This window comes from Salvelinus fontinalis, chromosome 10, assembly GCF_029448725.1.
Source record: "Salvelinus fontinalis isolate EN_2023a chromosome 10, ASM2944872v1, whole genome shotgun sequence".
Taxonomy (NCBI): Eukaryota; Metazoa; Chordata; class Actinopteri; order Salmoniformes; family Salmonidae; genus Salvelinus; species Salvelinus fontinalis.
The window spans coordinates 47,104,852-47,120,438 of NC_074674.1; the positions used below are offsets into that span (position 1 = coordinate 47,104,852).

The 15,587-nt window shown below is 41.3% G+C and overlaps 1 protein-coding gene across 1 annotated transcript in view; it reads right to left on the bottom strand.

Moving 5' to 3' along the window:
• Positions 1-544: 544 nt before the first annotated feature.
• The window catches only part of LOC129864212 (sialoadhesin-like), a 28,342-nt gene continuing 13,299 nt past the window's right edge, over positions 545-15,587 (bottom strand). The window contains exons 9-13 of the mRNA XM_055936916.1: positions 4,695-4,958; positions 4,413-4,509; positions 4,266-4,320; positions 3,916-4,151; positions 545-1,047 (exon numbers count right to left, since the gene is read on the bottom strand). Coding sequence (XP_055792891.1) covers positions 945-1,047; positions 3,916-4,151; positions 4,266-4,320; positions 4,413-4,509; positions 4,695-4,958 — 755 coding nt within the window. The 3' untranslated portion in view covers positions 545-944. The remainder of the gene's footprint in view (positions 1,048-3,915; positions 4,152-4,265; positions 4,321-4,412; positions 4,510-4,694; positions 4,959-15,587) is intronic.

Sequence of the window (15,587 nt, forward strand, 5' to 3'; positions counted from 1 at the left end):
ATATAACTGGACATCGAGGCTATTTCAGAAATACAAAGGAAAGTTATTGTGTTCAGATTCTGTTCCATGTTACTTAAAAAATGAGTGGAACAATATTTAACATAAAAATTATTTACAAGGTTCCCCCTCTAATTCATCATAGTTTAAAAGTCAAAACTGACCCTAGACCAGCACTCCAACTAAGTGTGAATACAGTAGTCCTGTGTCTTAGTTGGTAGAGCATGGTGCTGACCCTAGACCAGCACTCCAACTAAGTGTGAATACAGTAGTCCTGTGTGTTGGTAGAGCCTGGTGTATGGGTTCAATTCCCAATGGGGCCACCGGCATGACAGATGGATACACACAGAATAAGTCTCTTTGTATAAAAGTGTTTCTAAATGGCATATCATGATATATTATTATAACACTTAGTTGGACTAGACAGGTCCGGATATACAGGGTTTCTGTCAAACTTGTGTTCAGGTCTTCTTGGTTCTGGGCTTGTTGTGTTCAGGTCTTCTGGGCTTGTTGTGTTCAGGTCTTCTGGGTTTGTTGTGTTCAGGTCTTCTGGGTTTGTTGTGTTCAGGTCTTCTTGGTTCTGGGTTTGTTGTGTTCAGGTCTTCTTGGTTCTGGGTTTGTTGTGTTCAGGTCTTCTTGGTTCTGGGTTTATTGTGTTCAGGTCTTCTGGGTTTGTTGTGTTCAGGTCTTCTGGGTTTGTTGTGTTCAGGTCCTCTTGGTTCTGGGTTTGTTGTGTTCAGGTGTACTGGGTTTGTTGTCTTCTGGGTTTGTTGTGTTCAGGTCCTCTTGGTTCTGGGTTTGTTGTGTTCAGGTGTTCTGGGTTTGTTGTCTTCTGGGTTTGTTGTGTTCAGGTCTTGGTTCTTGGTTTGTTGTGTTCAGGTCTTCTGGGTTTGTTGTGTTCAGGTCTTCTGGGTTTGTTGTGTTCAGGTCTTCTGGGTTTGTTGTGTTCAGGTCCTCTTGGTTCTGGGTTTGTTGTGTTCAGGTCTTCTGGGTTTGTTGACTCTACTATAGATCTCAGAGGAGTCCTCAGCTGCTTGTGCTGCTGTGGGTCTGAAGAGAGAGAAACAGAAATTAAACAGAATCTGCATCCCAAAAAACCCTTCTTATACTCTTTATAGTGCATTACTTTGACCAAGGCCTATATGGCGCTGGTGAAAGCTAGTGCACTAAATAGGGAATAGGGTTCCATTTGGAACACAGAACAGTTCCTCAAAACCACCACTCTCTCATTATATTGTTGGGTTTGTAAGGAAATGCCGTCACTAGTGGCCACTAGGGGTCAGCTCTTTCACTTATTAATGATGTCATGGTCTTCTCGTCCAATAAGCAGCAGCATATGAATGAGCTGTAATCAAGAATATAGCTTGTTTACAACCAAATCTAAAAACATATGTAACTGGAATGTTATAGAAGGGTCCAGATTTTCTTTGTGAATTCACTTGTTTTTGAGAAACTATCCCCAACCATCTATTCACTTCCTCCTCCTCGTTGTTCAGTAATTGGCTCCAAAAACACCCCAAACAACCTTTTAGATACTAAAAAGCTCTAAGTAGTCTTTAGTGAGGCAGGTCTTTACGTGTTGTACACATGAAATCTGTCATTCAGAACTTAATCCACAACGTTATGTTCCATGTTGTTGAGACTCGAACGATGCTTCTCGTCCGTTCTAGCAGCATGATACACTGAGAATGGAACAGTTGGACGGGGAAACAGCACGAGTCACAAAATGGAATATAACGTTGTGGATACAGTTTGGAATGACACTTTAATGTGTACAACTGTTACATCTAAAGTCCTGCATCACTATACTGAGAGCTTTCTGTTTCTAAAAGACGTATTGTGTTTTTGGAGCATTTGTTCATGTTTTTTCAGAGCCTCTACTCCACAACGAGGATGAGGAAGTTAATTGCTGGTTGGGGTAAGTTTCTCTAAAACAAGTGAAGTCAGAATATAACATCTATAACATCGCATTTACTTACAAAATAGAAATTTGGTTGTAAAAAAAAAAGCCAACTTCTCCTTTAACCTCTAATTCCTCCCAAACCCGGATCCGGGAGCACCCCCCACAGTAAAAAAGCTGACTAGCATAGCCTAGCATAGCGTCACAAGTAAATACTAGCATCTAAATATCATTAAATCACAAGTCCAAGACACCAGAAGAAAGATACACATCTTGTGAATCCAGCCATCATTTCTGATTTTTAAAATGTTTTACAGGGAAGACACAATATGTAAATCTATTAGCTAACCACGATAGCAAAAGACACAACTTTTTTTACTCCACCAGTTTTTTACTCCATCAGTAGCCATCACTAATTCGACAAAATAAAGATATAAATAGCCACTAACCAAGAAACAACTTCATAAGATGACAGTCTGATAACATATTTATTGTATAGCATATGTTTTTTTAGAAAAATGTGCATATTTCAAGTATAAATCACAGTTCTACATTGCAGCTGCAATCTGAAATAGTGCCGAAGCTGCCAGAATAATTACAGAGACCAACGTCAAATATCTAATTACTCATCTTAAAACATTTCTGAAAAATACACAGCATACAGCAAATGAAAGCCCAACATCTTGTGAATCCAGCCAATATGTCAGATTTTTTAAGTGTTTTACAGCGAAAACACAATATAGCATTATATTAGCTTAGCACAATAGCCAGAAACACAAGCAATTTACCAGCAGCACAGGTTAGCGATCGTAACAATACAGCAAAAGATATATAATTTTTGACTAACCTTGATATACTTCATCAGATGACAGTCCTGTAACATGATATTACACAATGCATATAGGTTTTGTTCGAAAATGTGCATATTTAGCAGCACAAATCGTGGTTATACAATGTGATCAGTTGCAACAGATCATGCATTCTGGCCGGCGCCATCTTGGAAAGGCACCTAAGTTTACGATTATTTATCGATTAGATTGACTAAAAAATACAGGTTGGACAGCAAATGAAAGATGCATTAGTTATTAATGCAACCGCTGAGTTAGATTTTTAAAATTAACGTTACTAGACATACAGTGTGCGTTACAGCCAGACTAGTGCCGCAATAATGGCGGACAAATGCGTTTACATTTTTCCACATAAATACGGAATAACATCATAAATTGCTCTTTCTTTTGGACGAGCTTCCATCAGAATCTTGGGCAAGTGGTCCTTTGTCCAAAAGAATCGTTGCTTGGTTGTAAAACGTCGTCTTCAACTTCGGAATGAGCAGCTAACAATAGCTATGTGGCCACAACATGCCCAAATCCCCAAAACGCAATACTAAGGAAATTCCGAAAATAGCAATATACTCGCATAAACTGATTTAACTCGGTTTAAAATAACTTCGTTATGATGTTTCTAACACCTATATCGAATTAAATTACAGACGGATATAGCTAAGGCCGATAACTGAGCGTTTCAAAATGCCATCCTGAGGTCTTGCTTTGCGCAATGACGAACGTCGAAAAGAGAGCTCCCTTCGTTCCTTGGCCTTTTATAAGCTCTGAGAACTACGTAGACACTCCATTCCACTTCTCATTGGTTACTGACATCCACGGGAAGGCGCGTGCAGTTCATGTCGACCCATAGGATACATACAGAGCTTTAAACTGATCTGAGAACAGAGCCTCGTTTTCAGACCTTCGCAGTTCCTGTCATGAATTTCGCTGCAGAAAGAGTTCTGGTTCACCCACAGACATAATTCAAACGGTTTTAGAAACTAGAGATTGTTTTCTATCCAATAGTAATAATAATATGCATATTGTACGAGCAAGAATTGAGTACGAGGCAGTTTAATTTGGGAACGATAAATGTCCAAGTTGAAACAGCACCCCCTGTAGTATCAAGAGGTTTTAATGCGGTGTATCCACAATGCTCTAGAAATGACTGTTGTTGTAATGGCAGAACATGCTCACCGGTTGGCAGCACTGGGGCAGTTGAATTTCACAGCATCGTACTGGACATCCTCTTCCTGTTTCCTGGGTTTACACAGCTGGACGGTGGAGTACAGAGGCACTTCCTGGTTTTTGGAACGAGAGAAGTGGACGCTGGCGTAGTGAACATCATCCTGGTTGACGGTGGCTGCTGTCTGTTCTGCAGTAGAGGTCATGGCCATGCCTGAGATGTTGTCATACACTGGACTAGAGTCTCCCTGATGGAGAGAGAGGACAGACAACATAAATAGACCTGGGGACAGACAGCATGAGGAGTGGAAATGTCCCACAAAGTAATAAACCTGATCTTACATCTGTTTCAACAGACTCACCTGTCCGTTGTCTGCCGTGTGTCTTGTGTCAGAGGTGGTTTCGGAGACCTTCTTCCTGTTTTGTAAATGAATGAGTGAATGAATATATTAATAAAGTAATGAAGATAATAAAGTGAAATAATCTTTAAAATAAGCATTTTCACTCACCTGAACCACATGAGTCCAGAGAGACATGAAGCCAGTATGACACCTAGAACAACCACTATGATTCCTACAGCTGCAGTTATAACTGAGGTTTGTTTCTCTAAAAGATAATATAGATGATATGAGTACATGGTATTATGAAGTGAAAATGAATATACAGCAACACCGAACATTAATGCAATACTTGTATGTAGAAGCCTATGTATAGTTATAAACCAAAGTTTAATAAGGCAAACTAGAAGAAGATTACCTTGAAAAACAATAAGTTATTGAACATAACTTTACCTGCTACAATGATCATCAGAGCTGTAGAGTTCATAGATCCTCTTCCATTATGGGCCTCACAGTAATATTCTCCTCTGTCCTCAGAGCTGATGTTAGTGATGCTGTAACTCTGTCCTGATGCTTTTGGTGAGGTTACATTCTTCTTGTACCAGGTGTATTTGTCCACAGGTGGGTTGGCATCACTGCTGCAGGTCAGAGTCACTGAACTGTCCTCCACTATTCCACCAGAGGGACTGACTGACACTGAGGTGTTCTTTGGTCCATCTGATGTAAAAGACAGTGGATTTAAAAATTGTACAAATTAGATCAGGTAAAAATATTACACAAACTTTCCACAAATGTACTTTTCCACACAATGACTTTTAGATCCATCCTCTTATTGAAGATGATCAATTCAAGTATCATGTGGAGCCAATATCTGTCACTACAATGTTACTGTAATATACCGAACTAAAGATTTAAACCCCTTGTACTTACATGTGACAGTGAGAGTCTCTTCAGCAGAGGGGAGATCCTCACAGCCTTCTACAGCACAGGAGTACCTGCCTGTATCCTCACTGCTGACTGAGAATAGGATATAGACAGGAGAGGAGGTGTTGCTGTTTGGTAAAGGCTGTCCATTCTTATACCAACTGTAGGCTTTGATGGGGTCCAGTGTACATTTGGTTCTACATCTCAGTGTGACATTCTCCCTCTCTGACACAGATGTAGGATCCATCTCCAACACAACATCTAGAGTAAAAGGAAACAAATGATTATTATCCTCCTATATATGTTTCTTATGTGAAACACTACATTTGATATTTTTCCATCACATACCACAATTATGTCTGTATGACTTCCCTGAAAAAGGTAATTACAGTAATAGATGTGAGATGAGTGACAGATTACCTGTGACAGTCAGGGAGACAGGTGAGCCAGAAAAATTTCCTCCAGATGTCATGAATCTGAACCTGTACCCAGCAGAGTCACTCAGTCTCAGGTCTGTGATTCTCAGGGTACAGTCACTCTTCTTATCCCCAAGGTACTCTATATGACCCTCATACCCTGGAGCTGAGCTCAGATCTTCAGGATCCATACCAGACTCCCATTTAGTAAACCAGAAAGCTTTTTTGATCTCATGATAACTGGGATATGTGTAAGAGCAGGATATGTTCACTGTTGACCCCTTTAAAGCACAGATCTTCTGATGGGTGTAAGTCACACTCCAACACTTCTTACCTGAAATACAAGACAATATAACACCATTATAAAATTCTTAATTACAATATCTACTGTATACACTTATGCTGTTACGTTCCCCAGCAAGAAAACCTAACATGTAACCAAAACAAAAGTGGGAATTAATAAAAGAGTCACTGACAAAGACAAAAATGAGACCAGTGGGTTCTGAAAGACACTCATGGGGGTGTCCATTTTTGAAATTGACTATCAACAACAACTGGAACCAAAAAGACATGTGCGCCCACATGATTTGCCCAAGAAGAGGAATACAAAATAAAACCCCACATGCCAGCACAGCTGTAACACATACTGACTAACGAGTGACGCCAATCGGGGCATCCCACCTGCAAATATAAATGAAAAAAAATGAACAATGTTAAAATCATATGCTGTGAAAGTAACCAGGAAGTGATTATCCACTCAGCTTTGTAGTTTTTAAACTTTGGTAGTTATTTTTTCATGGGTCTTCAGTGCTCAAAAAGTAGTGCAATGGTGTACAAGTGCAAAAACATAATGAAAGGTATCTGGTAGAAGTAAATTCATCCATTCAATGCATTTTCATGAATTTGATTATATATCTTGAAGCTCGTTCAACACTGTGTGGCAAAGCATACGCAACTAAAGCAGAAGTGGACGTCACATTCACAGCAAATTAAATAATGACCGCCTGACAACCTGAAACAAATGTTGTATGTAAAAGTCTACACTTACACACTGCAGGAGAGATGAGATCCTCATGGCCTTTTACAGCACAGGAGTAACTGTCTTCATAGTTACTGGAGACTGGGTCTTTGTACTGGGGGGAGGTGCTCTCATCTAGATGTTGTCCGTTCTTGTACCAGATGTAATTGGGGTTGTCAGTCAGAGTACAGGTGGTGATACAGGTCACTGTCTTATCCTGATGTCCACCAGTCACCTTCACCTGAAGACCTGGAGAATAAACAATATCACTGTAAATCCCTTTATCACTGACTTATCACTCTAATACAAAGATGGCAGAAATCCTATGATATACAGACATAAACACAAACCAAGATGTTTATCCTGAACTAAATTAAATTCAACAGTTTAACTATATTGAATGTACCTGTGACAGACAGAGTCAATCCAGGATTGCCAGTATATCTCCATTTTCCAGTCTGATCTGTAAATCTGAATTTGTATGTAGCTGAGTCACTCTCTCTCAGGTCTGTGATTGACAGGGTGTGATCATTCTCTTTATCCTTACGGTATGTGACACGTCCTTTGTAGTCTGGGTCATCACTCAGACTAACAGGACCAACAGCATCATCATTTTTGAACCAGAGGGTTGTTGTGACTCTACCTCTGGGATATGTGAAAGAGCAGGACATCTCCACTGTTGACCCCTTCAAGGTACAGATACTCTGATTGGTGTATGTAACACTCCAGCCATCCTGACCCAGTACCACTGAAACACACAGTCACACAACACAATGGTATCAGAATTAAGCCAAGGCCAATTGACTCACACTGAAAGTAGGGTTTTTCCACACTTTGTTGCCATAGTTGCTGAGTGTGAATGGAAACCGTAGAAAAGCATCACTCAGTGAGGTGTGAAAGATAACTATTTAAAGTGAAGTGGAGACCCCTAACAGAACACACCAGAATAACATTATGATTCTTATCCTTTTAGAAATGTCTGTAGATTGATAAACAGAGAACTAAAAGATAAGAATGAGACCATACCTGCTACAGACCAGAGAAAGACCACCAACACACTTCCTGCTGTTCTCAAGGCCATTGTTGCATCTCCCACCCTGCAGTCTTAGAAACATAAACAACAACTCACTCTATAGCTGGTGAATAACTCCACCTGATACATTGAAGTAGAAACTGTAAATGGGGTACAGGGCCTCATTACTGAAAATGAACCAGGCTCATATTGTGTTGTGTTGTATTGTGCTGTATGGTTGTCTATGTGAATACTGTCTGTCTGTAAGTCTATATCACTATGTATGTAATGTGTGTCATGTGTTGCATGTCTCTCTATTTAAACTGACAAGATGCAAAATCTATTTCCTAATGGATACAATAAAATCATCATCAACAACAACAATAACTTATTGAACAGATGTGTAGAACTGTACACACATATTTCTATATCGATTGTTCTGAAGCTGTTTTAGTCTCAGAACCCCAAATATAGGAGGATAAATGTTCAATCCTTTACGGTCCGTCAAGCTGTACAGCAGCCTAAAGACTGACCACCAGGTTAAAAGATAGCTGCTATCACCAAGCTGTGAGGATAAACAGCATGTGACTCAAACTCACACACTTTTTTAAGGGGGTAGCTCAGCTTCAATTTTGCAGATAGATTATGGCTTCCATCAATGTAACTGTCTGAATCATTTCCAATTCCCTATTTATAATTTTTGTAAATATATACAATATATATCAAATATAAATATATATACATTATTGTCCCGATCGTCTTGACGTGGAAGAGAGGACCAAAACGCAGCGTGTGAAAAGTACATCTTTTAATAGATGACGAAACACGAAAAACTCTTACAAAACAATAAACGACCGTGAAGCTATAAACGAAAGTGCACACACAAGCTACTAACGTTCAACATAGACATTTACCAATAAACACCTAAAGCCTATGGCTGCCTTAAATATGGCTCCCAATCAGAGACAACAATAAACAGCTGTCTCTGATTGAGAACCAAACCAGGAAACCATAGACTTTCCTAAACACCTACACTGAACACAACCCCATACATACTACAAAACCCCCTAAACAATACACACACCCTAAACTAGACAAAACACACAGACATCCCCCATGTCACACCCTGACCTAACTAAACGAATAAAGAAAATCAATATAACAAAGGCCAGGGTGTGACAATTATATTTAATATATATTAATATATATATATACAGGATATATCATATATATAAATATATATATATACAGTATACATCATATATGTCATATAAACTCAACAAAAAAAGAAAAGTCCCTTTTTCAGGACCCTGTCTTCCAAAGAGAATTTGTAAAAATGCTAATAACTTCACAGATCTTCATTGTAAAGGGTTTAAACACTGTTTCCCGTGCTTGTTCAATGAACCATAAACAATTAATGAACATGCACCTGCGGAACGGTCATTAAGACACTAACAGCTTACATACTATAAGCAATTAAGGTCACAGTTATGAAAACTTAGGACACTAAAGAGGCCTTTCTACTGACTCTAAAAAACACCAAAATAAAGATGCCCAGGGTTCCTGCTCATCTGCGTGAACGTGCCTTAGGCATGCTGCAAGGAGGCATGAGGACTGCAGAGGTGGCCAGGGCAATAAATTGCAATGTCCTTATTGTGAGACGCCTAAGACAGCGCTACAGGAAGACAGGACGGACAGCTGATCATCCTCGCAGTGGCAGACCACGTGTAACAACACCTGGACAGGATCGGTACAACCGAACATCACAACTGTGGGACAGGTAAAGGATGGCAACAACTGCCCGAGTTACACCAGGAATGCACAATCCGTCCATCAGTGCTCAGACTGTCCGCAATAGGCTGAGAGAGGCTGGACTGAGGGCTTGTAGGCCTGTTGTAAGGCAGGTCCTCACCAGACATCACCGGCAACAACGTCGCCTATGGGCACAAACCCACCGTCTCTGGACCAAACAGGACTGGCAAAAAGAGCTCATCACTGACGAGTCGCGTTTTTGTATCACCAGGGGTGATGGTCGGATTCGCGTTCATCGTCGAAGGACTGAGCTTTACACCGAGGCCTGTACTCTGGAGCGGGATCGATTTGGAGGTGGAGGGTCCGTCATGGTCTGGGGCGGTGTGTCACTGAATCATTGGACTGAGCTTGTTGTCATTGCAGGCAATCTCAACGCTGCGCGTTTCAGGGAAGACATCCTCCTCCCTCATGTGGTACCCTTCCTGCAGGCTCATCCTGACATGACCCTCCAGCATGACAATGCCACCAGCCATACTGCTCTTTCTTGTGTGATTTCCTGCAAGACAGGAATGTCAGTGTTCTGCCATGGCCAGCGATGAGCCCGGATCTCAATCCCAATGAGCACGTTGGGACCTGTTGGATCGGAGGGTGAGGGCTAGGGCCATTCCCCCCAGAAATGTCTAGGAACTTGCAGGTGCCTTGGTGGAAGAGTGAGGTAACATCTCACAGCAATATCTGGCCAATCTGGTGCAGTCCATGTGGAGGAGATGCACTGCAGTAGTTAATGCAGCTGGTGGCCACATCAGATACTGACTGTTACTTTTGATTTTGACACCCCCCTTTTGTTCAGGGTCACATTATTCCCTTTCTGTTCGTCACATATCTGTGGAACTTGTTCAGTTTATGTCTCAGTTGTTGAATCTTGTTATCTTCATACAAATATTTACACATGTTAAGTTTGCTGAAGATAAACACAGTTGACAGTGAGAGGCCGTTTCTTTTTTTGCTCAGTTTTTATATATATATATTTTGTAAATATATTTTCCACTCAATGATCATGCTGCTGCTCCCCTTATGGTCATTCCACCCCACCCCCTCTACAGTCTTTACTCTGCCTCCACCCCAATGGTCATTATTCATCACTGCCAGAGTTATTATCTATATAGTGCTAGTTCTATTTCTATTGTTTTATTACCATTTTTCATCATTTTATTTCACTAGTCCTGCATGTTGGAGCTCGAAGCCTAAGATGTTCACTGTACCCTGCAATCACACCTGCAACCCTGTGCATGTGACTATTAAACAGTCTGAATCTTTATTATTTTCCACTAACCCTACTTCCCCTCCTCTTATTGGAGTAAACTAATGATAAACAACACAGACAAAATGTTGTGTTACTATCCTGGACGAAAACATTTATTCCAATTCAAAATATGTTTTTCCTAACCACTAACCCTAATCTTAATCCTAACCCCTAAACCAAAGTCTAACTCGTAATCCTAACCCTCAACCATAAATAGCCCTTTTCCTTGTTTTTCTGTCCATGTGAGGACTTCTGGTCCACACAAGGATAGTAAAACCACACACACACACACACACACACACACACACACACACACACACACACACACACACACACACACACACACACACACACACACACACACACACACACACACACACACACACACACACACACACACACACACCACAAAAAAGTCAGCACAGTTATATTTCTTATTTTGAGGAGTGGACCTACATTTTTAAACAGGCAAAATGTGACTATATCCCATCACTCCTCATCAGCTGCATCAAAGTGGAACTGAAGGTTCCAGTGTTCTAGACAAGAAGTCTCCCTACTGGCATCTCTCAACATTTCTGCAGCCTCATCTCTTCATATGATGTCCTCATTAATTTGTCCAGTGATATAATGCCACTATGATATTCTGTTACACTTGTTGCATCCCAAATGCACCCTACGTGCCCTTGTCAAAAGCAGTACACTATTAAGGGAACAGGGTGCCATTTGGGTGTCACGCCCTGACCTTAGAGAGCCATTTTATTCTCTATTTTGGTTAGGTCAGGGTGCGACTAGGGTGCGTACTCTAGTTTTTTGTATTTCTATGTTGGCCGGGTATGTTTCCCAATCAGAGGCAGCTGTCTATCGTTGTCTCTGATTGGGGATCATATTTAGGCAGCCTTTTCCCACATGTTGTTTGTGGGATCTTGTTTTTGTATTGTTGCTTTTGAGCCCTACAAAGCTGCACGTTCATTTTGTTTACTCTTTATTGTTTTGTTGCTGGTTATCATTAATAAAAATGATTTACCAACCCCACGCTGCATCTTGGTCCTACCATCCTTACAACGACGAGAGTTACATTGAGACACAACCACTGTTGGTCATTGTGTACAGTACCGGTACCTAATAATAATGTCCTCAAACATTTTGGGTCAATGACAACATAACAAACTAAGGAAACACAGCACTGGCTAGTACTTGACCAAGTCACATTTAAGCACACAAACATGATGTCTATTGTAGTATAAGCCACTATCATATTATGTTACAATGTTGGCCGTTATGTACAGCAGAGGAGGCTGGTCCCGTGTGGCTCAGTTGGTAGAGCATGGCGCTTGCAACGCCAGGGTTGTGGGTTCAATTCCCACGGGGGGACCAGGATGAATATGTATGAACTTTCCAATTTTGTAAGTCGCTCTGGATAAGAGCGTCTGCTAAATGACTTAAATGTTAAATGTGATAGAAGGAGATGGTGCTGCAGTGGATGCTAATTTGTGTTTTTTATGCTGGTCTTAACTTTTTTTTGTTCTTAATGTCTCTGCCATCATTTTGTAATAGGTCTGAGTGTAGCTGGTGCAGAGGAGTCAGGCGCAGGACAGCAGAGATGAGTAATACACGTCATTTTACTCAAGACTTAAAAATACAAGACAATAATACCTAGCTCACAATACGGACCGTAAATACAACAAACAATCACTCACAAACAAACATGGGGGAACAGAGGGTTAAATAATGAACAAGTAAGTGGGGGAGTGAAACCAGGTGTGTAAGACAAGGACAAAACAAATGGAAAATGAAAAGTGGATCGGTGATGGCTAGAAGGCCGGTGACGTCGACCGCCAAACGCCGACCGAACAAGGAGAAGGACTGACTTCGGTGGAAGTCGTGACACATTTCCTTTGGCGTACAGCTTCTAAACATCAGAACAGTGATCACTAAACTTGATTTGGACAAAAATTTCAACTTCAACAAGTCTGCAACTTTAGACATTCTGCTTACTCCGGACCAGACCCTGATCCCCGGCAACCCTGATCCCCGGCAACAGAGAGTCAAGCGAGCAGGCATCCTGACGAGATTACGTCGGTGATCAAATAGACCACCAAATAGCCCAACAAACTGGATGAGCTCGAGACTATCCTGTCAACGGGACCTGAATAACTGTCATATATGTTTCTCAGAGTTGTGGCTGAACGAGGACATGGATTTACATCTTGTTGATTTGTCGACACTCTTAGAAAACAAATGGTGCTATCTAGAACCTTAGAGGGTTATTTGGCTCTCCCCATAGGAGAACACTTTGAAGAACTCTTTATGTTTCCAGATAGAACATTTTTGGGTTCCATGTAAGAACCCTTTCCACAGAGGGTTCTACATGGAACACAAAAAGGATCTACCTGGAACCAAAAATAATTCTACCTAGAACCAAAAAGGGTGCTCCTATGGGGACAGCCTATGAACACTTTTTTTTGCCGACAAGCAAAAACTCAAACAGGACGTACCAGAGACACGCTCAATACGGAAGTGGTCCGATCAAGTGGATGCTCAGCTACAGGACTGTTTCACTGGCACAGACTGGAATATGTTCCGGGATTCATCCAATACCATGGAGGAATTGACCAAGTCATTCACCGCTTCATTAATAAGTGCATCGCCGACATTGTCACCACAGTGACCTACAGACGTACCCTAACCCGAAGCCATGGATTACAGGCAACATCTGCACAGAGCTAAAGGCTAGAGCTTCCGCTCTCAAGGAACGGGACACTAATCCGGACGCATAAAGAAATTCTGCGACCACCTCTAGATGAGCAATCAAACCGGAAACGCGTCAATACAGGACTAAGGTTGAATCCTACTGTGCTGGGTCTGAAGCGAGAAGCATGTGGCTGGACTTGCAAACTATCATGGATTACAAAGGGAAATCCAGCCGCGAGCTGCCCAGTGACACAAGTCCACCAGACGAGCTACAGTAAATTACATCTATGCTCACTTAGTCTATTATCTATCCTGATGCCTAGTCACTTTACCCCTACCTATGGGGCAACAGGTAGCCTAGCGGTTAAGAGCGCTGGGCCAGTAAAGGTTGCTGTTTTGACTTCCTGAACTGGCAAAAGTAGTAAATTCTGCAGTTCTGCCCCTGAGCAAGGCAGTTAACCCACGACAACAACTGCTCCCGTGCCTTGATTACGTACATTAATACCGCCCCAAGCATCTCTCTGATTCAGAGGGGTTAAATGTAGAAGTCACATTTCAGTTGAATGCATTCAGTTGTGCAACTGACTAGGTATCCCCCTTTCCCTTATATGTATGTACATAGCTACATCAATTACCTCATACCCCTGCACATCGAGTCGGTACTGTTAAACATACATGTTATTTTTTACTCGTTACTGATATTCGTTATTCACTCTGTATTTATTCCTTGTGTCACTATTTCCCCCAAAACGTTTATACAGTGTAAGTATACAGACCCCTTTACCTATTTCGACATTTTGTTACATTTCAGCCTTACACTAAAATTGATTTAAAAAAAAGAATCCTCATCATTCTACATTTGTTATAAGTTTTGAAATTGAGCTCAGGTGTATCATGTTTCCATTGATCATCCTTAAAATGTAAAATGTGATTGGAGTCCACCTGTGGTAAATTCCTGTCTATATAAGGTCCCACAGTTGACTATGCATGTCAGAGCAAAAACCAAGCCATGACGTCGAAGGAATTGTCTGTAGAGCTCCGAGACAGGATTGGGTCTAGGCAAAGAACTTGGGAAGGGTACCAAAAAATGTCTGCAGCATTGAAGGTCCCCAAGAAAACAGTGGCCTCCATCATTCTTAAATGGAAGAACGGAGCAATCGGGGGAGAAAGGCCTTGGTCAGGTAGGTGACCAAGAACCCGATGGTCACTCTGACAGAGCTCCAGTGTTCCTCTGTGGAGATGGGAGAACCTTCCAGATGGACAACCATCTCTGCAGCACTCCACCAGTCAGGCCTTTATTGTAGAGTGGCCAGGTGGAAGCCACTCCTCAGTAAAAGGCAGATGACAGCCAGCTTGAACTTTGCCAAAAGGCACCTAAATGAGATTCTCTGGTCTGATGAAACCAAGATGGAACTCTTTGGCCGAGACTAGTCAGGATTGAGGGAAAGATGAGAAAAGTACAGAGAGATCCTTGATGAAAACCTGCTACAGAGCGCTCAGGACCTCCGAACAGGACAACAACCCTAAGCACACAGCCAAGACAACGCAGGAGTGGCTTCGGGACAAGTCTCTGAATGTCCTTCAGTGGCACAGCCAGAGGCAGGACAAACCTGATCAAACCTCTCTGGAGAGACCTGAAAATAGCTGTGCAGCGATGCTCTCCATCCAACCTCACAGAGCTTGAGAGGATCTGGAGAGAAGAATGAGAGAAACTAACCAAATACAAGTTTGCCAAGCTTGTATAAAAACAAAGATGACTCAAGGCTCTATTTGCTGCCAAGGTGCTTCAAGAAAGTAAAAGGTCTTAATACTTATGTAAATGTAATGTTTCAGTTTAACATTTTTTATACATTTTCAAAAATGTATAAAAAACTGTTTTTGCATTTATTATTATGGAGTATTGTGTGTAGATTGATGAGGGGAAAAAAACAATTTAATCCATTTTCGAATAAGGCTGTAACGTAGCAAAATATGGAAAAAGTCTAGGGGTCTGAATACTTTCCGAATCCACTGTATTTTTATATTTAACTCTGCATTGTTGGAAAGGACACGTTAGTCAGCCTTTCAATACACCGTCACTGTGTCTCATGTTAATACTACTCCTAAACACAACCCACCATCACTGTGTCTCATGTTAATACTACTCCTAAACACAACCCACCATCACTGTGTCTCATGTTAATACTACTCCTAAACACAACCCTCCATCACTGTGTCTCATGTTAATACT